Source organism: Ornithodoros turicata, chromosome 1 (assembly GCF_037126465.1).
Source record: "Ornithodoros turicata isolate Travis chromosome 1, ASM3712646v1, whole genome shotgun sequence".
In the NCBI taxonomy this organism is placed as follows: domain Eukaryota; kingdom Metazoa; phylum Arthropoda; class Arachnida; order Ixodida; family Argasidae; genus Ornithodoros; species Ornithodoros turicata.
This window is the reverse complement of record NC_088201.1, coordinates 90177006-90203146: the sequence shown is the minus strand read 5'-3', so window position 1 is coordinate 90203146 and position 26141 is coordinate 90177006. Positions and strand designations below refer to the sequence as shown.

At 47.8% G+C, this 26141-nt stretch overlaps 1 protein-coding gene across 1 annotated transcript in view; it reads left to right on the top strand.

Annotated features, from left to right (window-relative positions):
* The first annotated feature begins 4053 nt into the window (after positions 1-4053).
* LOC135366138 (uncharacterized) overlaps positions 4054-26141 on the top strand; it is a 37089-nt gene continuing 15001 nt past the window's right edge. Inside the window, exons 1-2 of the mRNA XM_064598793.1 lie at positions 4054-4186; positions 18548-18636. Of these exons, the coding sequence (XP_064454863.1) occupies positions 4129-4186; positions 18548-18636 (147 nt within the window). The 5' untranslated portion in view covers positions 4054-4128. The remainder of the gene's footprint in view (positions 4187-18547; positions 18637-26141) is intronic.

Sequence of the window (26141 nt, the reverse complement as noted above, 5' to 3'; positions counted from 1 at the left end):
CTAGAATCATGCGGTCAACAGCATTTGTTCTTACTAGGTTTTTGCCACCTGCATTTGCGGGACTGCATAATTCTAGGTGGCGTAGTTTTTTTAAAATTCAATTACACGTTTTCTGGGACACCCTGTACACATTTTAAGAAGCGCGACAATGCGGAGCGGCTACCCATTGGTCGCCTCAAAAATTTACCAAATCATCCAACCATCGCAAAACAATCGTTTGAGGAAACCAACGGGAAGCCGCTCCGCATGTCGCACCTCTAAAGAGGGAAAGTGCAAATTTTCGGCTTCGTTCGCGAATATATCAGGAACGACGCAAGCGACGACTCCCGTTCCTTTTTTGCTGGTATCAAGGTAACGGTATCTTACAGTAACAATGTTACGAGTGCCATTGTAGGGCGCAGCTGAGGCAATGGTGCACACAACTTAGAAGGATAGTAGATATCTTCGATTTGGCTGCACTCGAGGAACTAGTTCAGGCGATGATTTGATTTGGGGTTTTTTGGCGCAAGAGCAGCTCTGGCCATGCTGCGCCAAAACAATGGTTAAATATAGCAAGCTTCTATATAGTTAACAATTAAAAGCTGTGACTATGGCAAGTAGATAATGAAGCGAATGATTAAAGTCACCCATGTGGGGTGTGAATGGGCGCGACTTTGAGGTAACCCCAGGCAAGGGAGTTGCCAATCCTCCTCTGTCTCATGTGAGACTTCGGGGCTGCCTCGGGTGAGGGCATCACCCAACTCCCTACCTAAGGGATTCCGGGGGGGTGTCCTGGGCGAGGGAGTCGCCAATCCTCCTCTGTCCTTAAAAGGACTTTAGGATACAGCCCCGGGCAGGAGTTTCCCTGTCTGCCCATTCTCTACATGTAGGGGTCAAGATGGCACTAGAGTTGGTTGAGGAGGTTGCAGTCTCTAAGGAAATTCATAATGGAAGCAGGTTCAACCATTGGCTCGTCACCTAGAAGAATGGCCGGATGAAGCGGAACCTTGTGCTTGTATAGTACGGCAAAGTGTTTCAAGCGAGCATTTTCAAACGAGGGGCAAGTTATAAGGAGGGGGACCACAGTGAGCTGGACATTGCAATGGCGGCATTCTGGTGGGTCTTCTCTGCGTAATAGGTAACCGTGCGTCAGAAATGAATGGCCTATCCGCAACCTGCACAATATTACGTCAGTGAACCTGTCTGTCTGCTCCACATTTGTTTCTGCTATCCTAGGTTTAATCAAGTGTAGCTTATTGTTGACCTTGGTATCCCATTGCTGCTGCCATTCTTCTATAATTGCTCTCTTCATAACCGGTCTGAAATCTTGAAGAGGTATGGTGAGCAACGACACATCTTCATTCAAGGATGATGCAGCAGCGTTATCAGCTTGCTCGTTCCCATCAATGCCACAGTGACTGCGAACCCATACTAGCTTCACCCCAAGCCCTCCGGCATAAGTCTTGTTTAGAAGGCTGCGAACATGTAAAGTTATGTGTGGTCCTTAGACATACCAGTGTTTGAATGGAACTTAATGAGCCTGTATATATATGACTGAACGTTGAATGCTGTTGCTTAGTGCTCTAGTGTCATCTTGATTGCAGTGAGCTCAGCTATGGATATGCTGGCAAAGTTGTGAAGCCTTTGCTTCTGAACCAAGTCAGCACATATCATTGCACAGCCAGTGCCGGTTGCACGTTTTGTCCCATCTGTGTAAATGGGTTGGTGCTGTCCGAAGGTTTCTTTTAAAGCCAGGAATTCCTGTTTAATTACAGAGTGTGAATTATCATTCTTGTCGTATCTCAACAGCGACTGGTCGTACTGAGGTACCTGAATGCTCCATGGTGCTGTTTCATTGATCATTGGGGCGACCAGATAATCTACCTGCATGCGATATTTCTGCATTGCATGTCGCACACGCAAATCTAGCGGTGGAGTAGCGGATGGCTTATTTTCAAATAGACGCTTAAAACGGGTTTCTTGGACTGCCGAGTAAGCTGGGTTTCGGGGGTTGCTCCTGTTTTTTGTGCAGTACAGCATCATCAAATAGTGCCTTCGTCTCTCCAGGGAGTATTGCCCCGATTGCACAAGAAGGCTGTCGATAGGAGAGGTCCTGAATGCACCAGTCGCTAGTCTCATGGCCTGGTTGTGAATGGGGTCAAGCATCTTGAGCGTAGACCTCCTGGCAGGTCCATAAACAATACAACCGTAGTCAATGCGTGTTCAGGCGATGCAGCACTTCCGTATTCCTTTTGTCAGTGCCGATCGTGCCCTCTGCACTCTCGTATTCGTTTTGTAACGGTGCAGCACTAGTTCTGCACGAGTTCACGGCCGGGCTGCACTTGCTGGATAGGAAGTGCAGTACGAGTGCACACGGAGCAGACTACTCTGCTATCAACGCTACTCCGCTGCTCCGCTACTCCGCTGGCAACGTGCGATGCAGTGCCAGTTGCATTGTCGCGATACACACATGGGTAGCGATAATGCGGACATATCTGAGACCTACCGAACGGATGATTCGAATTTTGCCTGCACGGGAAGCATATTACACTTCTCTTTACTGTGTTGGAAAAAGGTGCAAGCTTTGGAGCAGCCGAGAATCTCTTCTAATGTTTTTTTGTTTTGTTTTGTTTTTTCATATAAGTATACAGAGATGAAGGACCGAGTAGGAAAAACAGGACTCGAATTCGTAGTATATTCCCACAATGTTCCCGTCATTGCCCGGAACACGACTGCGATCTTCTTTCCCCCTTCCACGCAAGCAAATAGAATGCATACGTCATCAACTCGTTGTTGCTGTCGGAGTAACAACCGGGACTGGTGTACTTAAAGAGGGGGAAAAAAGGGGGAAATATACTTATCGTTTTGAGGGACGCTCTTCATCAGAAAAAAGGGGGAACAGGAAACTAGTGCCGGAAGATGTTAAACATACTACCCAGCCCGCTAGGGGGCTGCACGTGAACGTGTTAACTAGGGCAGCATGTTAACACCGGTCGACAATTGATTAGAAGCCTAGAACCAATCTTTCGTTCAGGCCCGTTGCATGGGTAGTGTTCAGATAATGTATCAAGCGACTCTCTTCCCGTTGCTGTCGGAATCCAGCAGCTCCAATTCTGCTTACATGTACAGAGTCATAACAAACACTTCTGTTTTTTTTTCTTTTTTTCTGTTTTTTTTTTTTTTGTGGGGTAGCAGACATCCAACAGACTAGTAAAGTCAAGTTTTGTGGCGATGTTTTTATTCATTCAGTTTCAAAGTGTATATATGTGTGTAGTTTCCCCGTCTTTTCTAAATAACGCGTCCTGGAGTAGCCAGTACCGAGTGGCTCGGGACTAACATATCCTTTTTTTTCTCTTACAAATCAATCAATCAATCAAAGCGAATAAAGCACAACTCACACAAACAGTATACATGAAAGGAAAGACAAGCGTAAAGAACATGAGAGTGGCCGCGGTGTGGTAGCAGACCACCAGCCTGCAGCTGCACTGGCTTGTTCGTTTTGGAAGCGCTAGCGTTAAACCGACACTTGCACTGTCTCAGCGTGCGGCGCACACTCTTGGCACCACATTGGCACTCCTCTGAACTAGAGCCGGAGGTGCAGGCCAAATCGAAGATACCAATTCTTCAATTGAAGTGTCAAGATGTTCTTGACCCGGTTCTCAGTAATAATGTCACGTCACTCTAGCGCTGAGTCTGCTGTAAATCCATAGTTGATTGTGTCATTGTGTCTGGGCACTTTTAACATTTCGCATCACATGATTGACTGTGACGTGGTCAAAATAAAGTATCCACAACAATGTGATCTTGCCGTCAATTCGAAGAAATCTTTCTTTGAAGAAAAGAATGTGAGAGTTTGTTCTGCTATACAGATATACCGCAATGTGAACTTCGTTCGACGAGGGTGATGTAACCTTTGAACAACAAACATGCCCCCCCCCCCCTTGAGCAACAATGGCCAGCTGCTGCGACGCGAGTCTGCTGCTGCGAGTATCACGCAATCTCCGCTGTTTCCCAACAACAGAAATAGATGAACGTTTGTCGCGAATCCAAAGGTACACAATATAATAAAAAAACACTACTGTTCGCTAGGAACTAGTTATATGCTAGCAAACAGAAGCTGCATTTGAAGCGCAGACGACTGTGAAGACTATGAAGACTTGGCAAGCCCTCTGCCTCGCTGTTGGCCTCTACGGAGCTCTGTTTATTGGTAAGCTTCGTACAGAAGACCTGTTTGCTCACGAAGGGTAAACATTATTTAAGCAATTAATTTCGTGGTATTTCGGGCTTTGTTAGGAGAGCGGGTGACAACAGATACAAATGGTATTTAGGTACTACGATAGCTGTACCTAGCTGTATGAAAGAGTCAAAGTATCATGGTTGCAACAAATTGCGACCATTCAGGTAGTCTGACTCGTTCGAAAGTTCAATGCCCGCCCGCATTTTTTCTTCTTTTTTTTTTCCATGCTACCGTGAGACTTTATCGTGCATCGTGAGACTTTAATTTCGCGAAAAGTACGGCCGCGCGACCGTACACGCGGCAAACACATCTTCCCGACATGAATGTGCTATAACTACTTTTTAGCACTTTAACTTTAACTACTAACTGCTGCGTCAAATTGTCGTTTAACTACTAGTGTAACTACAACACACTAGTTAAAACTGCTTCGCAACTACTAGGATGTGGTTGTTTAACTACATTTGTAACTACTCTGATATTTTGTGCGCATCGTTATATTTATTATCGCTGAGGCGTAGAAATAGCGCGTGGGTGCATGGGGAGCGAGAAGACAGTGAGCAACCACAGTCGGAACAACAGCACGCTCCCTTCCATACAATACTGATGTAGTGAGATGTTAGGCAGGGATATGGTCATGGCCTCCAATCTGACGACGGAGGGGCCGTGACCTTTTTCAGTGTGCGGTGAGTGTCAATCCCTTATGTACCCTGATTGACACAAAGACATACTGTCTGCTGATGTGCCGTAGCATTTCTGTACGAAAACTTGACAATGAATGTTCGATTAGACTGGTTAGACGCAGAATGGAAATTCTGCGTCTAACCAGTCTAGCTCAACCTGTTTGACCAATGCACCGACAGCTGACGGTCCTGTTGCAACACGTTGGATAGTGTCGTGGCTCCTCGTCGAAACGGGTGTATACCAAAATAAACCGTTTAAAATAAATCGCTTCAAAATAAACGCCCAAATATCCCCGCGTAAAAATTAATCGTTCAGAATAAACCGTACAAAATTAAACTGCTTAAAATAAATCATTCAGAATAAATCGTACAATAATAAACGGCTTAAAATAAATCACTCAGAATAAACCGTTCAGAGAAGATTGCACGAGCAAGCCAGATTAAAGCAGCGTTCACACGGGGCAACTTTTCCCAGCAACCATGAGCAACTTTGGAGTTGCTGTCAGCCGGCAACCTCCAGCAACTCGAGTTGCTCAGAGTTGCTGCGAATCGCTCGCCGACCGAAAACTTTAGAAGTTGCTCGTGCACCGGCCAATCAGCGAGGGGAGCATTGCCACGTGACTCCCGATGGCGTTGTGGATTTCGTTCGTGGATTTATGGGTTCAAATCCTGCAGGTGCAGCTGAGAAATAACTTTTTTCTTTTTTTACGAACTTCACGGAAACATATCAGTTGCCATTTCTGGAAGGTAACAATGATCTATTGGGGCAATAAAACTCATTGAAATTTGATAGACAGCAGCTAAAGAAAAAGGTTCCACCAGTTCGATTCGAACCCACATTCTCCGGTCGCCATAAGGTTGCTTGTGGGTGGAGCTACCGAGTTGCTACGTGTGAACGCGGACTCGAAATTGCTCGAAAGACGTTGGTTTGAGTTACTTCGAGTTGCTGGGATAAGTTGCCCCGTGTGAACGCCGGCTTAGCAAAAGGTACCGAGTGGCGACGCGTGCTCGATGTTCAAGCAAGGCTGTTGAAAATCCCTCATTTGTCTGATACTTGACAAAAAGAGCAGCACTGATTACACTAGCTTAACTTCACCAACTTTAGTTCCACAGAAGCGCTAACTGGCGAGTCACAATAACAGATAGCATATTGGTTCCCTTCAATAGACCGGTTTCGAAATACTGCCACCTAGCGGCCGTGAGCAGCTGCGGCCGCCATGTTGCGGGACACGGAGCGCATCAGACACACGCACGCGCCTACGGGCGGCAAGAACGGCGTACGCGATTTATGCTCGCTGCATGATATACCTGTTTTTTTTTCTTCTTCTTCTTCTTTTCTTTTTCGTCATGTCTGTGGAAACGTTCCTCGTGGCTGGGTGGGTTGACCGATTAATCAAAGTTGCCAAAACTTTCGGAAGAAAGCATGGCGTGGTTTGGCTTGTCACAGCTAAATTTCAGAAGTTAAAACTTTTACACTGATCAGTTTGTAGTCGCACCTTCAATTCAAGGAAATTACACAAGGGGACTGACGATAGTACTTGGCTCGCGGCCTGCGTGTTCACATTTCGGATAATTCAGATTTTGTGTTCGGACAATTCACCTGGATCAGATTTTGAGAGGTGCGTATTTGGGGCGCTTTACACTAAGAACAGTCAGTTAATTCGTTCATTCGTTCGTTTTTTCTTACAAACAAACAAACAAACATGATTATCGGCAGGCAAGGTGTGTACTTCATCAAGGCATCGCTCTACGAAAGTAAGAAAAAGGCTCATGACCCCTACGTGTCACTGATCTGTTTGGATCAGACGCAACTGTTCGTGATGGCGTGGGTGCCCTTGGTCTGCTGTGACGTAGTTGCTTCACAGAAGCTCATCTTTACTACAGGGCAGCAACTACTTTTTTTGTAGTTTAACTACAACTACCTCTTGAAATTGTGGTTTAACTACTAGTGTAACTACATCATAGCACCAATAGTTAAAACTACTTTGTAACTACTGCCGACGCTATTTAACTACATTTTTAACTACCTCGGCGTTTTGTGCGCGTTGCTATACAGGGTGTCCACTGTCCAGCCTAAAGTACACGGACCGTTTAAACAGGACGATGCGCTCTAGATGAAGCAGAACTGCTGGAGCATTCGAAGCCCTGTGTTTTAATCGCTTTTTTTTTCTCGCGTAATTATTCAGGCATTTATATTGCCTCATATGATTACGTTTTTTTAGGTATGATTACGTTGATTATGTTATACGTGATTACGTTTTCAAGCTGTTTCAGTGACTACCCGATGTGTAAATTGGAAATTTGTAGAGCGTGCCGAGAAACAGCAAGTGCAGCCCTTCCCGCGAGTACGGCTCACGTAGACCTTTGCTCCAGATAAAAGAGACTCCACCTTTTCTCCAGTTAACCATGCTGTCGGTTTTTTATACCGGCATGTGACGCGCAAGGCAGAAAATTATATTTCGCCCATCCTAAACAATCTTGGCCAAAGCTCCGAAGCAGGTTGGAGAAGAAGTCATAAAATGCGAAGTAGCTGTAGCCCGCAGTAACCTAACTGCTGTAGTTAAGTAGAGAAAAATGTAGTTTAACTACTAGTTATAATTACATTCCCAGAGATAGCTTCTAACAACTTTTTAACTACTATGCAGTAGTTTAACTAGTTGTTTAACCACATGTAGTTAACTACTTCCCATCACTGGGAGTTTTAACGATTTTATGATGTTGTACCAACCCGCCCAAGTTATCGCTGATTCATTAAACAGAAATCACGAGAACAACAGCCAAGTTCTCGGGCCAATGGCAATTTCAGGGACACGGTGGGTTCATTTTGTTGTGTATTGCAAAAGCTTTCTTCTCAGAGTCTGACTGCGCTCGTGCAGAGCCTAAGCTGACATATTTTGATTTTCAAACACTGTTTCCTATATTTTCTGATTGTCAAGTATAAAATAAATAAACACTTGAAAATAAAGTTTCAAATGTGTACTTTTTTACATCATGTACACATTTCAATGAAGAGAAAAGGAACGATAAATTCACAGCAGCTCATAGGTTGATTTAGTCTGCAGTCTGCTGCAGTGGGAATAGTGGGAAGCACAACGCGTCGGCTTCTGCCGCAACATGGCCGGCGCAGCTCAGTGCGACGAAAGCGTGACAGGTGGCGCTCATTTTTGAAATGGGTCAGAGCCGTTTATAGGGAGAGTTTGGCCATTAGGAGGAGCCTAACTTGAAGCGCATCATGCGACGTCACGGATAAGCCACCTCCCTCGCCGTGCTCTACTGTTGTCCCGTTGTCAGTCGGTCACCGACGCCATGTTGATGCTGATCGTTGTTTACGATGGAAGGCGGAAAGACACGTGCGTACATTGTCCTTCGAAAGCCCTTCGTCCTTGAACTCTTTCAGTTTGGCAACAAAGCCCCCCTTATCATAGGCGGCTGTGGGTCATCAGCCGGTTATTCCTGTAGATTGCATTCATTGCGACAACAAAGCTGACGGACAGCATCAATATGGCGCGCACCAGGTGGCTGATAAGCGGATTCTGCTTGGATTAAGGCTTTTTGGGCGGCGCAACGACGACTCTGACGTCAAAATAGGCTCCACCCACGAAGCGGCATAAGATCAAAGAATGGCCAAACTCTCCATATAAATGGCTCTGAAATGGGTCTATAGCCTGCACAATGTCAGACCACGCCGTTAGAGCTCTGGAAATTGTAAAAAAGCCATAACTGTTCCAACTTCAACGACGGCTAGCAGTGAACGGCAAAACAGCTTGCCGCGCTGTGCAAAAGGAATACACCATTCAGAGACAGCACGTTTGGAGCTCACCAGAAGTTACAAAATGAAAGGGCTTTTGCCACATAGGTCACCGCAAGATATTTGATGCCATCATGCATGCAACGTCCAATTATCTAGAACAAAACAAAAGGGCACAAGCGAGCACAAGTACAAGAGTACATTTCCTATACACATGCAGGAACACACCAAACACACTGGACGACAGGCGTAGAGATACCAGAGATACACAAGACCAGAAATGTATTCCTCCGCGAGCTGTGTGTGTGTGGTGTGTGTGCGAGCGCGAGCCTCCGCCCCACGCTCTACCGCGAAGCTAGCCGGCAGGCCCGCCGGCCGGCTTGTAGGAATGAGAGTGTATTCCAAGTTGGGGACGGCAGTTTATTGTCCGAAGGCTGGACTGGACTGAACGTCGGTGAGGATGAGACGCTGCGACGCAGAATGTTAAGCTCGCGCCGGGTGGCGCTGCTGTCTCGTCGGCTTCTTCGTCCGGCGGCTGGAGGCGCCGCTACAGGCTTCCCATGGATAGGGGATTTTTAAGTCGCCGGTGCGGAGTGCCACCACCCCTCAGTCCGGCGAAGGAGACGTCGACCTTCCTTACCCCATAGCAAGCAAGCAAGGCGGCTTTTTGGGGTACGCTGTGCGAGTGGCCGGCAGTCGAGGATCACGATCTACTGCCGGCGTGCCGGCTGCGTTTCCCGTCGGTGCGTGGTGCGGGCCGCCACCGCTCCTGTGGCCATGGGCGACCGGCACTCGGTGTCGGGATAGCTGGCGGTGGGTTCCTCGTCGGTTCGTCGGTGTGACTGGTATGGCCGGCGAGAGTGAGCTCCGAATCCTGGACGTCGAAGTGGCTTTTGGGTGGAGGGTTTTGAAACACGTCCGTGGCGGGCAGAGGTGGGCATCCTCACGAGGGCAAATGAGGGTGAGGGTGCCCTCACCCTCACCTCACGCACATTGAGGTGAGGTGAGGAAAAATTCTCAAAAGAGAGATTGAGGTGAGGTGACGTGAGGAAAATGTTTCGAGAGGGAGGTTGAGGTGAGGTGAGGTGACGAAAAAGTTTTGAGGGGGGGGTTGAGGAGATGTGGAGCGGCTATTTTCAGTTGCGCGATCTCTTAAAAGGGCACCGAGAGCCATCTTTTTCTATTACCAATGTAGCAGAAATGTTACTGTGAGCATAGGCTCTCTACACTAAAACTCGGAGTCGGGAACTTGGCGGCCCCATCGCCCGGCAGCAGCCGCAGTAGACCCCTCCTGCACTCACGGTTGGGTCGCCGCAGGAGGGAGACCCCCACGTATAGCTGTGCGTGGCTATCTCGTGTCTGGGGAAAGGGGGATCCTGGCGGTTGAGTGGACCCGGAGGCTGTTTGGGACCCTTCGGGGCCCCTCCGGGAAAGCAGCACACCACTTTGGCCCCTGCTTCCCATAGACGGGTGGTCCTGGATGGCCCGGCCAGGATTATTCAGCTAGTCGCCATCTCCCTTTTCATTACTCTGACTCTTTCCTTCCTTGCTCCTCTCTCCTTCCTCTTTTCACCTCCTGTGGCAGCGAGGGTCAACCTTGGGCAGGCCTTTCACCCTTCTGAAACTGCACTAGGGTATAATGCAGAGGAAAGTGTTAGCGTGCCGGGCACGCTCCCTTGGTTGGGCTCGATGGTGGGCGACACACCTGTGCACCGAATCACTCTTTTCCTTGTATGGATTCTGTACGCTCCAAAAAACATGATCAGCGTCAAAAGAGGCGCTGCACCGAAGCACCAAGGAACTCGCTCAGCTTAGACCTGTCTCCAGAGCCATGGTTCCCGAAATTCCTTGTGGCCCATGCTGAGGACGAGACAAAGCCATTATCGTGTGTTATCAGAGCGTCACCATTCCTTATTGCAAAAGAAATCGAAAAGATCATAGGGAAATCGTACAAAGCAAAGAAGCTCTCATCTGGAGACATTCAAAATGAGGTATAGAAAGCAGATCCCAAAGTCCAGCTCTTGTGTGTATAAAGAATGTCGGTGACATTCCAGTGTCAATCACAACACCGTATCCTGAACATTGTCATGGGTGTGATCTCCGAGAGTGAGCTCCTTGACTGTTCTGACAGCGAGATCGAAGAAGGTTTGCGAGAGCATGGCGTTGTGGCAGCGAGGCGGATAGTCATGCGACGCGATGGCAAAGAAATGCAAACCAAGCACATCGTACTGTCATTCCAGCTGCACAGACTCCCTGAAACCATCAAAGCAGGTTACCTCAACTGCCACGTGCGACCTTACGTTCCTAACCCGCGACGTTGCTTCAAGTGTCAACGTTTCGGGCACGGATCACAGGTCTGCCGCGGACAGGAAACGTGTCCAAAATGTTCAGGCAATGGTCACACACCAGAATCATGTGAGAACACAGTGCGTTGTGCAAACTGCAAGGGCGACTACCCATATACTCAAGATCTTGCCCACGGTGTAAAGAAGAAAAAGAAATACTTCGAATCAAAGCAGGACAAAACATTCCATATCAAGCAGCAAAAGCACAAGCAGAGTTTGCTAGAAAAGGCACTTTCTCCGAGGTGGCGCGCAGGGGAGTAGCACCACCGAGGAAATCTGTAGAGACCCAGACATCTGGGTGTCTACCTCAAAGTCCCCAGCAGAAAGCTGGAGACACAAGAGTGTCTCCTCCTGCTCCTATGTCTCCTGGGAGCACCCTGGCTTGCCAGGCACACAGCAAGGAGATAGCCACAGCTTCCAGCACAGTCTCAGTCTGGGACGGAACCATGCCCGAAGCATCCCAGACCATGTTACAAAGCATGGAATTGGATGACTGCTTATCCCAGAAATCGTCATCCAGTCTGCCAGGTGTTCTCTCTCAGGGCAAAGAAAAGAGAGAGAAAACATCTGGTCGGGGTAGGGGCAGCAGAACAAAAGACATGCAGAAATTACCTCCACGAAGAATAACCCCTCCTTGAATAAGACATTCATGCACATAGAGTCCATAGGGGTATGTACTTGCATCCAAGGCACGATGAAGATATTGCTCCTTCTCCTCTCCCTCTTCCTATTCATGGGTCTAGGTAATATAGTACAATGGAATTATCGAGGTCTCTTTTCCAACCTCGATGACATTAATGACCTCTTAGAGGAACAAAAGGCAGTTTGCTGTTGCTTACAGGAGACATATCTACATGAGAACAGTATAAATCCCTTCCGTCGACACAATTTGTTTAGAAAAGACCACACTGGGCAGTCCAGCAGAACCCAAGGGGAAGTGACCACTTCCTCATTATCTTGCAACTAAGTGGTCAGACAGATACTTTAACTGCGCGCTCACCCCGCTGGAAACTGCGTTTGGCGGACGGGAACTCCTTTGAAAAGAAAGCAGTACTGTCTGAGTCTTCCTATCGTGGGTTAAGTATTGAAGAAGCCAACGAAACACTTACTACCACAATTATAGAGGCTGCCAGCCAGGCTATTCCGCAAACGTCTACACGTGTTCCTAAGCGCCCCAAGCCTTGGTGGACAGGCGATTGTGAAAGGACAAGGAAGGAACAAAACCGCTTTTGGGGAACCTTCCGCAGATACCCAACCTCACAAAACCTCCTTGCTTTTAAGAGAGCCCGTGCGAAGGCTAGGTGGACACGGAAAAAAGCTAAACAGGAATCTTGGAGAAACTTTGTTTCATCACTCAACTGTAATACCCCCTCGAAGAAAGTCTGGGAAAGGCTTCGAAATATTAGGGGTGAATATTCCAGCCTATGTATCCCACTATTGCAGGTTAATGGAGCACCATGCGAGACCCTTGAAGAACAAGCAAACGTACTGGGCGAACAATTCCAAAACATTTCTAGCTCCGCTCATTACAGTAAAGATTTCCTTAAAGTCAAGGCATCTGCCGAAAAGAAGAATATACCGAGTGGCCATGGTGAGAATTATGCATACAACATGCCTTTTCAGATAACAGAGTTGTTGAGAGCATTGCCATCATACAAGGACACGGCCCCGGGGCCAGATAGGATAACATACTGTATGCTAAGGCATCTTTCATCTGAATCACTCAAATGTCTGCTTGATTTCTTCAATGTCGTATGGAGAGAAGGACAGCTCCCTTCTCGTTGGAAAATAGCTACAGTCCTTCCTTTCCTCAAACCAGGGAAAGATGCCTCCATACTCAGTAGTTACAGACCTATCGCGCTCACAAGGTGTCTTGGTAAAACTTTTAAGCGTATGGTGAATAACCATCTTATTCACTACCTGGAGGAGAATGAATGCCTCACTCGATACCAGTGTGGCTTCCGCGTGGGATGTTCCACTGTAGATCACCTCATTCGACTAGAGACCACCATCCGTGAAGCCTTTGTTAGGAGACAGCACTGCCTATCCGTGTTTTTCGACCTTGAAAGGGCTTACGACACAGCATGGCGATACGGCATCCTCCGGGACTTGCACGATTTTGGAATGCGTGGGCGTCTGTTCCGCTGCATTTCTAATTTCCTCCAGGGAAGGACTTTCAGGGTACAGCTGGGTACATCACTCTCTCGTCTGTTCATACAGGAAAATGGTGTCCCACAGGGGTCAGTGCTCAGTGTTACACTATTCATTATCAAAAGGAACTCTATCGCCAATGTAATTCCACCCTCAATTATGTACTCTTTGTATGTAGATGATCTCCAGATAGCATATTCATCTACGAACTTGGCCATGTGTGAGAGACAAATCCAGCTCACAATTAATAAGCTTGCGAAATGGTCATCCCAAAACGGGTTTAAGTTTTCAGCTGAAAAGGCAATCTGTGTGCCTTTTTCTAGAGCAAGAGGTGCATTCCCAGATCCCAAGCTAAGCGTAAATGGACATGAACTGGCAGTACGATCAGAACACACATTCCTTGGTGTCATTTTTGATGCAAGCTCACCTTTGCAGCTCACATAAAGAACCTGAAAGGGAAATGCTTGAAATTCAAATATTCTTAAAATCCTCTCACACAGATCTTGGGGTGCAGATCGCGAAACACTATATCGCGTGTACACATGTATTGTCCGATCACGACTAGATTATGGATGCATTGTATACGGGTCTGCACGCCAATCTGTGCTGAAGGCTTTGAATCCTATCCACCACCAGGGACTGCGACTTGTACTGGGGACTTTCCGTACGACACCTGTTGAAATTCTGTATGTGGAAGTAAATGAGTGGTCCTTATAGCAAAACGTCGCTTTTATCTTGAGATTTTGTATGCACTGAGGATAAGAGGCTACCCCCAACACCTTTCTTTATCCTGCGTTAAGACCACACGTTTTAAGCAACTCTTCCTAAACAAGCCAACAATTACCCCACCCTTTAGCATGCGAATTTCAAATGACATTCAACTGTATGGCTTCACTGCTTACAGTTACATGATCGTCGAATGCAGTCCGAGGGTACCTCCATGGCAACCACCCCTGAAATATAACTGCTACCTTACAAAGTACAAGAAACATGTAACGCCTTCCTTAGTGCTACAACAGGAATTTGAGCACCTGAAGAGTGGTTTTCGGAGCAACACTGAAATTTATACAGATGGGTCCAAAACAAGCACAGGTGTTTCTTGTGCCATGGTATCAGGTTCATGTACAAGGTCGTACTGCTTAAAGCGCATCACGTCCATCTTCACTGCAGAGGTTTATGCCATCATTTTAGCACTGAACTTCATTTTAGAAAGGAACATCGAATCATCTGTCATATACATAGATTCTCTTAGTGCTTTGCAATCGGTATGTAGCATTAAACCACAGAAGAACCACCTCGTGCAGCGAGCACAGTATATAGCCAGCATAGTAGTAAACAGAGGTCTTTCTCTTATCATCTGCTGGGTGCCTAGCCACAGAGAGATAGCAGGCAACGAGCTTGCCGACAAAGCTGCCGCTGCTGCACTCTCTGCTGATGTGACGCCGTTTGATGTACCCTTTCAGGACTTGAAGCCCCATCTTAAGAAGACAATAAACAACAGATGGCAGGAATATTGGGACACCCAGACACACAATAAACTGCACCTATAGTTAAAAATAGCATAGGACACCCCATACACAGTTTGGAGAAGAGAGCACACGAAGTAACACGCACACGGCTAAGACTTGGGCACACTCGCCTTACCCATAGTTTCCTTCTTCACAGAGAGGAGCCACCCGAGTGCACGCACTGTGGGGAACTCCTTTCTGTCCTACACATCCTTATTTCTTGTGCGTTGTGTGAACCTCTTCGCCATCGTCACTTCCAGGAGTTTTATACAAATAACCTACCGCTCCACCCAGCCCTACTGCTGGGTGATGACGCTCTTTTACCGAGTGGAGTCTATAATTTTATTAGAGACACTTGTTTTTTAAACGCCTTGTGATTTTAAGGAAACTTTTTTGAAAACACAGTACTTGAGTTAATTTGTATCATGCACTGTTTTTAACCATATCATTCCATTTTTAACTAGTACACTTTTGGCAATGTTTTGGCGCTTTATAGCCTCCGTCGCTGCTTCGCCATTAAAATACTAATCATCATCATCATCTCTACAATAAAATGTATTCGCTGTAAGCGCGTTAGTTTCAGACTTTCAGTTGAGTCAGATACATGATAGACGTGTCAGATCAGATACACGTACAAGTGAATATAGCTTATGTGTGCTTTATGTATTTAGCTCAGATTTCAACACAATCGAACTAGTCAGTTGAGTCACATACATGATGCGAGACACATGAACAAGTCAGTATAGTTCCGTGTGCTTTGAGTGTTCAGATTTCAACAAAGCCAAACTAGTCAGTCTGTAAGCAGATGTCTTTCACGCATTATTTGGAACGATAGTACATGACAACCAATGACCTTATCAGAGACTGATGTAAGAAATGGAGGTAACAACACGCGCTTTAAGTGCAATAAGCGCAAATAATGGCATATATTCCGTATTGCCACAAGTTGAACCATTGAGCTTTTAGTACGGCAATGAAGTTAGGTGAAAAGGCACAAGAGGTCTGTGTCTGCATAAAGTAATTTAATTAGTAAGTCAACACATAAGTCACTAGTAATCCGTACAGCACATCTACCTGATGGCTTCAAAACAAGGGTCATGAAGAAAACGTCCCCGAATTACGGCTAAAATGATTTTTTAATCTGGATTTTTATTTTTTTCATTTAAATGATATTGATCGATAATATAAAGTCATCACAGACAAAAATGCAAAATGCACAAGTAATTCGAAGTATAGCTGCATACCATCGCGAAAACGACTTCCGTAGCTCCATTATCATTCTCGCTTGGGAGATACTCGATAAAAGCCATTCCTGCCTTGCCAGTATGAAAAACAACTCAAAATTGTTCGGTTTGTGCAACTTCTCTACCCATGTACCCTACGTCCAATTTTTACTGATCGTACATGTAGTGGATACTTGTTGCAAGAAGGACGAACCAAGCAAGGCAATGAATCTTAGCTGTGGGTACTTGTAACTTGTTGTCTGGAGTCAACCAAGGAAGCAATAAAAAGACAACTGCAACGTATACACCTACCCGCTCCTAATACTTTTTTGATTCCGTGTTAGCGCCGCGAAGCAACTGTGGCTATGAGCAACGCCACTCCTAATTGAAAGAGCAATTGTGAAGTGAAAGCGTTTTACAGAAACTGGTTAAGGTGTGCTCGACGAGGCAAAAATTATAACAAGTAGATGAATATATCTTAGAAAGAAGGTTGAGGTGAGGAAGATACTTTAGAGTGAAGGTTGAGGTGAGATGAGGAAAATACTTCAGAAAAAAGGTTGAGGAGAGGTGAAGTGAGGAAAATTTTTCAGAAAAAATGAGGTGAGGTGGGGAAAAGGTGTTCTGGAAAATGTTGAGGTGAGGTGAGTTGAAGAACATTTTTCAGAAACAAATTGAGGTGAGGTGAGGTGAGGAAAATAATTTTAAAAGGAGGTTGAGATGAGGTGAGGTGAGGAACGAAGTCCCCCCAAAAATGAGGTGAGGTGAGGTGAGGAAAAACATCTGTGACGAAAACTGAGGTGAGAGCAAAGATCGTGAGGGCATTTGACCACCTCTGGTGGCGGGAGAGCTGGCGAAGGTTTTCCCGCCGGTAGCGGGATTTTGAAAACCGTGGGAGTATTACTAGGATTTATTTTGACATGATTTGTTTAGGCACGATTTATTTTAACACGATTTATTTTAACACGATTTATTTTGGACTGTTTATTTCGGTCACCTCCCGTCGAATCTCTTCTCGCCCCACGCGCTTCGCGCTCTTGTGCAAGGCAAAGTATGCGTATTGATGCACCTGTGTTGAGCATTGCAGTGCGTTATGCAATTCTCTCACAGAATGACAATGCTGAATTAGCTTTGCTGCCTGCGTAAGATACACAGTGCTGATATTTTGTGCATGCGTGTGATGTGTAAGATGAAAACATTCTCAGAGTTGTCGCTAATAAGCACAAAGAAAGAAAACCGCGAAGTACGCGGAAGGCTAACTGAAAAAATGCAGTGTAGTTGTAACCCGCTGTAACTTAACTACAAAAAATAAGTTTAACTAGTAGTTGTAACTACCATTTTTGCAAGTAGCTTCTAGCTACTTTTAACTACCACGCAGTAGTTTAACTACTGCACGTGCCTGCTGCCCGATACAATCCGTATCAAAGTGCACCTTCAAGCTGCATTGTCACGACTAGACCACGTACCATACATTGTACATGAACAAATCGTTAGGAGCATGATGGGCCGAGCAGAGGCGACGATTGGCCGCAGCTTCGCTGAAATCTCTTGTGGACGTGGGGCTCCTTTCATACCCTCCTCATACGCACAGACATGCATGTACAAACTGGACGCATTCATTCTTGCTCTTAAACGGAGACTCAAACCACGCACCAAAAACGTGTTGAAACGTTCTTCATTTCTGAAGAATGTACTGAACATAGTTGAGTGAAAATGCAGCAAGATACACGGGTTAAAACATATACGACAGGAGACCTGCAGACTCGCAACTAGTAGAAGTTTAATGGGAGGAGACAAATATATACAAGTCTAGAATACTTCTACCCTGAACCAATCCCGATATGCGTAAAAATGAACTTCATCGCATAGCATGCTCTTAGCCAACCATCATCTCGAATGATATCGTTATCTGTCCTGATTTGTTGAAAAAGGGGGGCGTATGCCATTTTGTGACACTTATGCTGTTCGTAATTGTCACAAAAAAGGCGTACGCCTCCAGTTTTCAACAAATCAAGGGAGAGAACGATGCCATTCGGGACGATGGTTGGCCAACCATTGTACAGAGCGGCACCTTTATCACTCTTGATTTGCGGAAAGCGTGGGGCGTACGCCTTTTTGTGACAATTAACGTTTCAGCATAAGTGTCACAAAAAGGCGTACGCCTCCTGTTTTCAACAAATCAAGGGAGAGAACGATGTCATTCGGGATGATGGTTGGCTAGCTGCGTGCTCGGTGAAGTTCAATTTTAACAGTACAGCCCCTCCCCCCGTAGTAGGGGCTATCGTCTCCAGGTCATATTCTTCCTTGCACCTCAGCCTCACTTTACCACCTTGCGCCATGATTGCGCAGTTGTACTACAGAGTCATCCCACAGTTAAACGGAACTTCACGACATACCACCACTTGGAGCCAACCGTCACGCGAATCACGTCATATTGCTGTGTCTTCCGGACATGTTGAAAATGGAATGGATCCGCCTATTTTGGGCATTTGCATTTTGCGTAAACGGATCCAACACATTTTTAACAAACCAGCACGAACAACGATGTCATTCTGGAATCTGGATGATTGTTAAATGGGAGCGTGCATGTTACGCGGTGAAGCTCTGTTTTTAGATTGGTGTAGTAAAGTGCAGGGTGTAGTGTGCCTAATAATAACCCCAACTCGTGCCCTTTTGCAGCAACCGCAGAGGAGCAAGAGAGGAATTCGAATGGGCAACTCGTAGTGCACAAATGCAAAGACAACTACGTTTTAGACAAGAAGTACTGGGTGAGTTGCGGAGCTAGTATATTGCACTTTCTTTTGCGTAATCATTCACCGCTACTGACTTTCTCTACGTATTTTTGGAAGCTTGACGAAGCCATTTGGGTTGGAGGAAAGCTTAATTTGGTCTGGTGTTGTATTGAATCATAAACAAGTATCAGAATACACTCTTTAAAATGAACTTCACCGCCTAGCACGCTGCTAACTAACCATCATCTCCAACGATATCGCTATCTGCCCTGATTTGTTAAAAACGGGAGGCGTACGCCTTTTTTGACAATTATGAGCATAAGTGTCACAACAACAACAACAACAACAATAAATGAGGAAGTGATGATGACATGGGATGTTTCCCCGTGGTAGCCACAGGACCCTACCCCATTTCACAGTGGTTAACATGAGAGGATGAATTATGGTGAGATTGAAGCGACGACAGGTCGGAGTTCACAAAATGTGTCACAAAAAAGGCGCACGCCTCCCGTTTTCAACAGATCGGGGCAGATAACGATATCATTGGAGATGATGGTTGGCTAGGAGCGTGCCATACGGTGAAGTTCATTTGTAAGAGTGTAGGTGGTACAGTTTTAGCGTACCCAATAAACAGGTGTACGGCGGACGCAAACGAAAGCAACGTCAGATAGGTTTAGGATAGGGTTTCCCCACCGAAATCCAAAACCAGTGTTGAAGTCACGAATAATGAGCCGTATTTGCTACCTTTCTCCGTAGCGGAGTAGCGATCCTGCTGTAGCGTGCTGTGCGGTGAAGTTCTGTCTTTACACTCTAAAAACAGAGCTTCACCGCATAGCACGCTGTGCGCCAACCATTGCCACGTAACATAGGGTTATTGCTTCTGATTCGAGGAGAGAGGGGGGGCGTACGCCTTTTTGTGGCAACTTGGATATATGGTAATTGCCACAAAAGGCGTACACCTCCCTCTTTCCTCGAATCAAAACACATAACCGTATCGTTCGCGGCAATGATTGGCGCTCTACGTGCTATATGCGGCGAAGTTCTGTTTTTAGACTATACTCTTCGAAATCGGTTATTGTCATAAGCACCCATCGCTCCATCCAATATAATGAGGGGGATGTAAATCTTTGCTAATATTTCAAAACCTATCGGACTGTGTTCTCTCATATGTATTATACGCGGATGTTTTCTACGTATTATATACTTAATATCTGCGAAACACAAACATGATGAAACATACATAGACTATGAGATATATCTTTCGTTAAAAAGTTGCAACACAATGGTGAGCGCGTGAAAAACATGTTTCAGGTTGTGTTTTGAAACTTCATTGTTCAAGCAGGCGAACAAAATGTGGTGTCGTGTGAAACAGGAACATAAAAATATGTCAGAAATACAGAAGATATCCATAGTCACTTCACCCCAATCGTACTGCCGGAACGCACTTCAATCATTACCCCCTTTTTTTAAGCGAAGCCGTTAGCATGCCCACGAAAATGCACTATTCGAAGTATTTCATTCGACAGATGCATAAATATATCGGCAACAAAGCCACGTAGAAGAGTGGTTATTTTTTCTGCAATCCCTCGGCGTGCAATACAATGGGTGCGTGCCATAACGAACCACATATATGTATATCAATGTGTCATAACCCCTTTAAGCTTTTTGTGGAGTAGGTATGTGGCACGTACAGTATCTGGCGAGATGTAATTATTTTAGCCGGTTTAGGTTGCAGAACACGATTAAATTATTCCATCACATAAAGGACGTAAGACTGTGGGTATATATGAGCCTCACCAAATGAGCAAAATGCAACAACAACAATTATATTCTGACGATGAAGTGGGGAGGTTTTCCACTCCAGGAGTGGAACGCTACTCCCTCAGCTGGGGGGGGGGGGATTTATTGGCAGAAAAAAAGAAAGAGGAAAGGTCAGCCATGCAGCACGCCGGCTTGCTATTCCTTAAAAAAACATAGATAAGAGAGAGAAAAGAAATAACAAAAAGACAAATAAATAAATAAATAAAAGAAAGAAAAGAAACTCGGCTCACAGGGGAGCCCAGGAGGCCCGTATCACGCAGAAAGCGGAGCACCGCTGACGACGATTATGAGTGATGACGACGATGAGCGATGACGATGATGAGAGATGACGGTGGTGATCGGAGCGGAGCAAAATGCAGAAGTAATAATATTGTTCGGGAACCCAATAATCAGAGTATGCCAACATGTTCACTAATGTTCGTACCCGCTTTGTGGAGGTACAAAAGCGATACAAAATGCCCAATTTCTTTTGCGGTGTTTGACATTTTTTAGGAATATGTCACAACCTGTAAATGCTTTCTAGCGGAGGTAACTTTATGGCAGTGCCATGCTTTTCCTAAGGGTTTCTTTGCCCAGGATTAACAACAACAACAGCTGGGCAATTCCACGCGAAATGATCCAGGGTACCTGCTCGACCATCAGCAACGTTTATAGTGTGAGCAGGAGAACGGTTTGTGTTTCTGTGTAAGAAACTATTTATTCTGCACGGAGCGAATGGAGCAGGCGCATCCAGCGAGAGCGTGGGAAGAAGAAGAAGGACACGACGATGGCGATGGACGCAGGTCCGTCTCACATCTTCCCCGCCTCCGAAGAACGCGCCAACCTGGCGGAGGTGGAGGGCTGTTAGGTTACGGTTGAACAAGGCGCTTGAGACGGGTAACGTGTGCGGTTTCGGTGGACCTGTCCCGGCGATCGGTAGGAGGATCGAGGGGTTCGACGACGTAATTAACGGGCGAGGAGCGACGGAGGACCCGGTATGGGCCCAGGTAGCGGCAGATGAGTTTTTCTGAAAGGCCGGGTTTTCTGAGAGGGACCCAAAGCCATACAAGCTCACCGGCATCGAACGTGACATGTGGATGGGTCTCGTCGTAACGTTGCTTGGCATGTGCCTGATTGTCGATTGTACGATACCGGCCAGTTGACGACACTCTTCGGTGCGAGAGGTAGCATCAGCCAAAGTCGGGTTGTGGTCGGTGGCAGGCGTGTACGGGAATAGAGTGTCGATGGAGCTCAGAGGATCCCGTGCAAATACGAGGCGGAAAGGGCTGAAACCGGTCGTGGCTTGTACCGCGGAGTTGTAGGCGTATGTAATATATGGGAGGATAGCGTCCCAGTTGTCGTGCTGGGAGGATACGTAACAAGCAAGCATGTCGGACAAAGTGTGGTTGAAACGTTCTGTAAGCCCATTCGTTTGGGGATGGTATGGGGAGGTCGGTTTGTGTAGAATAGCGCATGCACGGAAGATATCTTGAAGAAGGGTAGCCAAGAAACAGCGCCCGCGATCGCTCACAATTACTCATGGCGCCCCGTGACGGAGCAGGATGTTATGGATGAAGAAGCGTGCGACTTCTTCAGAAGATCCCGACGGAAGAGCTGCAGCTTCGACGTAGCGTGTGGCGTGGTCGATTGCTACAACGACCCAACGGTTACCGGAGGGTGTCGTAGGTAAGGGTCCAAAAAGGTCAATTCCTACCCGCTCGAATGGGTGGAGGGGCGGTTCAAGTGGTTGCAGATGGCCGGTGGTAGGAGGTGACGAAGGCTTCCGTCGTTGGCAAATGATGCAGGAGGAAACGTAGCGGTGAACTGTGCTGTATAGACGAGGCCAATAGTATCGCCTGCGAATGCGGTCATATGTTTTCAAGAATCCGAGGTGGCCAGCTGTGATGTCGTCATGAAGCGATTGGAGAACTTGTTGGCGGAGGTCTTTGGGAACCGCAAGTAAGAGACGCTGGCCATCAGGGCTGTAATTGTGGCGGTAGAGGACACCGTCGGAGAGTACGAAGTGCCTGCACTGGCGCCTAATTCTTCGGTCCGGGGACGGTTCTGAACCGTCAAGGTGACGAATGATTCGGGAAAAGGTCAAGTCCTGCATCTGTTGAACGCGTAGGGAGGCCGGGTCAGAGGCGCTAATAGGGCAGATAAGAAGATCGGCGGCGTCTTGGGACGGATCCACTGCGCGTGGGATTGAAAAGGACTGGTCAGAGGAAAGCGGGCAACGCGAAAGCGCGTCCGCGTCTAAGTGTAGACGTCCAGACTTGTACTTGACGGTTACGTCGAATTCTTGGAGGCGCAATATCCAACGCCCTAGTCGGCCAGAAGGATCTTTGAGTGTACCGAGCCAGCAAAGAGCATGATGATCTGTGACTACAGCGAATGGCCGGCCGTAAAGGTAGGGACGGAATTTTTGGATCGCCCAGACTACGGCAAGGCACTCCTTCTCGGTTGCAGAGTAATTGCGTTCTGGTTTCGAAAGGGTCCGGCTGGCGAAGGCTACAGGGTTCTCCATCGGTTCGTCGGGAAAACGCTGAGCCAGAACGGCCCCGATGCCGGTTCCGCTGGCGTCGGTGTGCAATTCTGTGGGTGCCAAAGGGTCAAAGTGGCGGAGAACTGGGGCCGATGTCAGGAGCGTCTTGAGCTGATTAAAGGCAGAGGCGCACGCGTCAGTCCAATTGAACGGCGTATCTTTCGCGAGAAGAGCGGTGAGCGGAGCAGCAATGTCGGCGAAGCCACGGATGAACCGACGAAAGTAGGAGCACAGGCCGATGAAACTTCGTAGATGTTTTACGTTTCGAGGAAGGGGAAAGTCCCGCACTGCGCGTATCTTATCAGGATCGGGAGATATTCCTGACGCGGTGACGACGTGACCCAGGACTTTAATCTGCTGGTAGCCGAAGTGGCACTTCTTGTGGTTAAGCTGAAGGCCAGCCTTCATGAAGCAGTCAAAAACTGTACGGAGGCGATCCAAATGCTGGGGAAAAGTCTTAGAGTAGACGATGACGTCGTCCAAGTAGCAGAGGCAAGTCTGCCACCGGAGACCACGGAGTACGGTGTCCATAAGACGCTCGAACGTCGCAGGTGCGTTGCATAGTCCAAATGGCATTACTTTGAATTCATAAAGGCCATCTGGGGTGGTGAATGCTGTTTTTTCAATGTCACTTTCAGCCATTGGGATCTGCCAATATCCCGATCGTAGATCAAGAGATGAAAAGAAATTGCCATCGCGGAGAGCGTCGAGAGCGTCGTCGATGCGCGGCATGGGATAGACGTCACGGCGAGTGATCTTGTTCAAGCGGCGGTAATCGACACAGAACCTGATGCTGCATCTTTTTTCGTCACAAGGACTACGGGTGATGCCCAGGGACTGGAAGACTGTTGGATTATGCCGCGCGACAACATGTCGGACACCTCTGTGTCGATTGTGGCTCTTTCTGAAGCAGAGACACGGTACGGACGCTGCCGGAGGGGAGGGGACGTCCCCGTGTCGATGCGATGGTGGACGCCCTTTGCGACACCTAAGGGTGGCTTGCCGACGTCGAAAAGACGACCGTACGACGTGAGGAGTGCTACGAGAGACGTTTGGTCATCTGAAGAGAGTGTACCGTCGACCATTTTGAAGAAAACACTTGAATCAAGTGGCCCAGGAGGAGCAGATGGGTTGCTAGTGACGTCCAGTGGAGCTATAGCGTCGCATATGTCACAGGGCTGGATGGTGCCAACGACAAAGCCTCTGGGCAACAGCACAGGCCCATTCGAGCCATTTGTGATGGGAACATGTGCTTGGTTCTCGGCTAACCGTGTGAGGTTGAATGGTGCAGCGAGCCCTTTCAGGGCGAGTGCGTTAATTTTCGGAGAGAAGAGGACATCCTGTGCTGATGATGTAGTGAGGGACCTGTTCGGCGCAAGACAAACAAACGCTGTGGTACGAGGGGGCAGGGTGACGTCGTGAGGGAGTGAGAGCTTAGTCGGAAGTCGGCACTGAGGGGAGGAGTCTAAGTCGGGCAAATCGCTGAGAAATAACGCCTCTTGCCCGCAGTCGATTATAGCCAAGTGTTCCTGCAGAAAGTCGTAGCCCAGGATGATGTCATGACAGCAAGATGCTAAAACCACGAACTGAACTAAATACACCACGTTGTTAATCGATACTCTGGCTGTGCACGTAGATTTAGGGAATAGGACGGCTCCTGAGGCGCTCTTCAGACGAGGTCCATCGTACGCAACAGTCACCTTTTTCAAGCGGGAGCACAAATCTGAAGTCATGACCGACGTGGCCGCCCCAGTATCTATTAAAGCAGTAACAAAGTGGCCGTCAATAAACGCGCTGACGAAGTTGCTGGGGGCGTAGCGGCGGGGTTCCTTTAACGCTGTATTTGCAGTCCGCCCCTTACGGACTGCCGCTACTGGTTTCCCGGCTGTTGAGGCGATCGGTTCCGGGATGGTCGCCTTCCTGGGGACCGACCCGGGTATGGGGAAACAGATCGGCGGCGAGGACCGGACGACGGGCCGAGCTGTGAGCCACGGTATCCTGGCGAAGTCGCGCGTCGTTGTTCTGACGGGTCGGGGAACCAACTAGGTGAGGAGTACGGGCCGCCGGGAGACGTATAGGTTGGAGAGGTGTCGACGGGACGGTCGTACATCCACTGGAGGTCGCGTCGTCGTCTCCTGCAATATCGAGCAATGTGCCCGCGAATACCGCAGTAGAAGCACGTGCGGGACTCGGCTCGTCGACGTGCAGTGGTTTCGACAGAACTTTGCACATCGTAGTATCCCGAGACTGGGGCGATAACTTCCGGGGCGGTGAAGGTAGGCTGAGGAGCCCGCTGTTGCGGCGGAGGTAGCCTAACGACATCTGCGTACGTTGGACGAGAAATCGGCACGGTAACGGCCGACAACGATTGAGCGATTTCATCACGCACGAGACTTTGTATGAAGGTGGTAGGGGGTTGCGGCACTCCTGCAGTGGCCGACGTAGAAACCAGACCTGCGCGGACGAGCTCTTCTCGGAGTATGTCACGAATGACGCCGCGAAGACTATCCAGGTCGGCTGCCGACGACGCGAGGAAAGGGGGCCCGTTGGTGGTAGCGGCGACGGCAGGGGCCAAAGCTGGCACCCGTGCGTTCCGGGCGTCCTGTAACGAACGGCAGAGTAGCACTACATCGTTGACAGCGGTGGGAGCTTTCGTGGCGAGCAGCTGGAAACCATCTTCTCGAATGCCTTTCAGAATGTGTTTTATTTTGTCGCATTCTGCCATGTCCTTGTCGAGTCTGGAGCAAAGAGTGAGGACATCTTCGATGTACGAAGTGTAGGGCTCATTTGGGGCTTGCACGCGTTGGGAGAGCTTGTGCTCAGCGTCAGCACGACGGTAAGCTGGGCGGCCGAACAATTCCTGGGCCTTGGTGGAGAAGGCAGCCCAAGTGGAAAGCTCCTGCTCGTGGTTTAAGTACCATGTTTTTGCCAGGTCAGTGAGGTAGAATACAACGTTATTGAGTTTCGTATCGCCGTCCCACCTGTTGTAGCGGGCGACCCTCTCGTACGTCTCTAACCAGTCGAGGATATCCGCGTTGTCAGCACCAGAGAAGGACGGCGGATCTCGTTGTCGCATGGAAGGTATGGGACAGGGAACTTGAGCAACGGGGCAACGGGCATCGCCGGCGGGGGTGTTGTCCGACGGCATCGTTCTGGTGAGTTTCTTGCCAGAACGAAGTTCCAGAGTGAAGGTGAG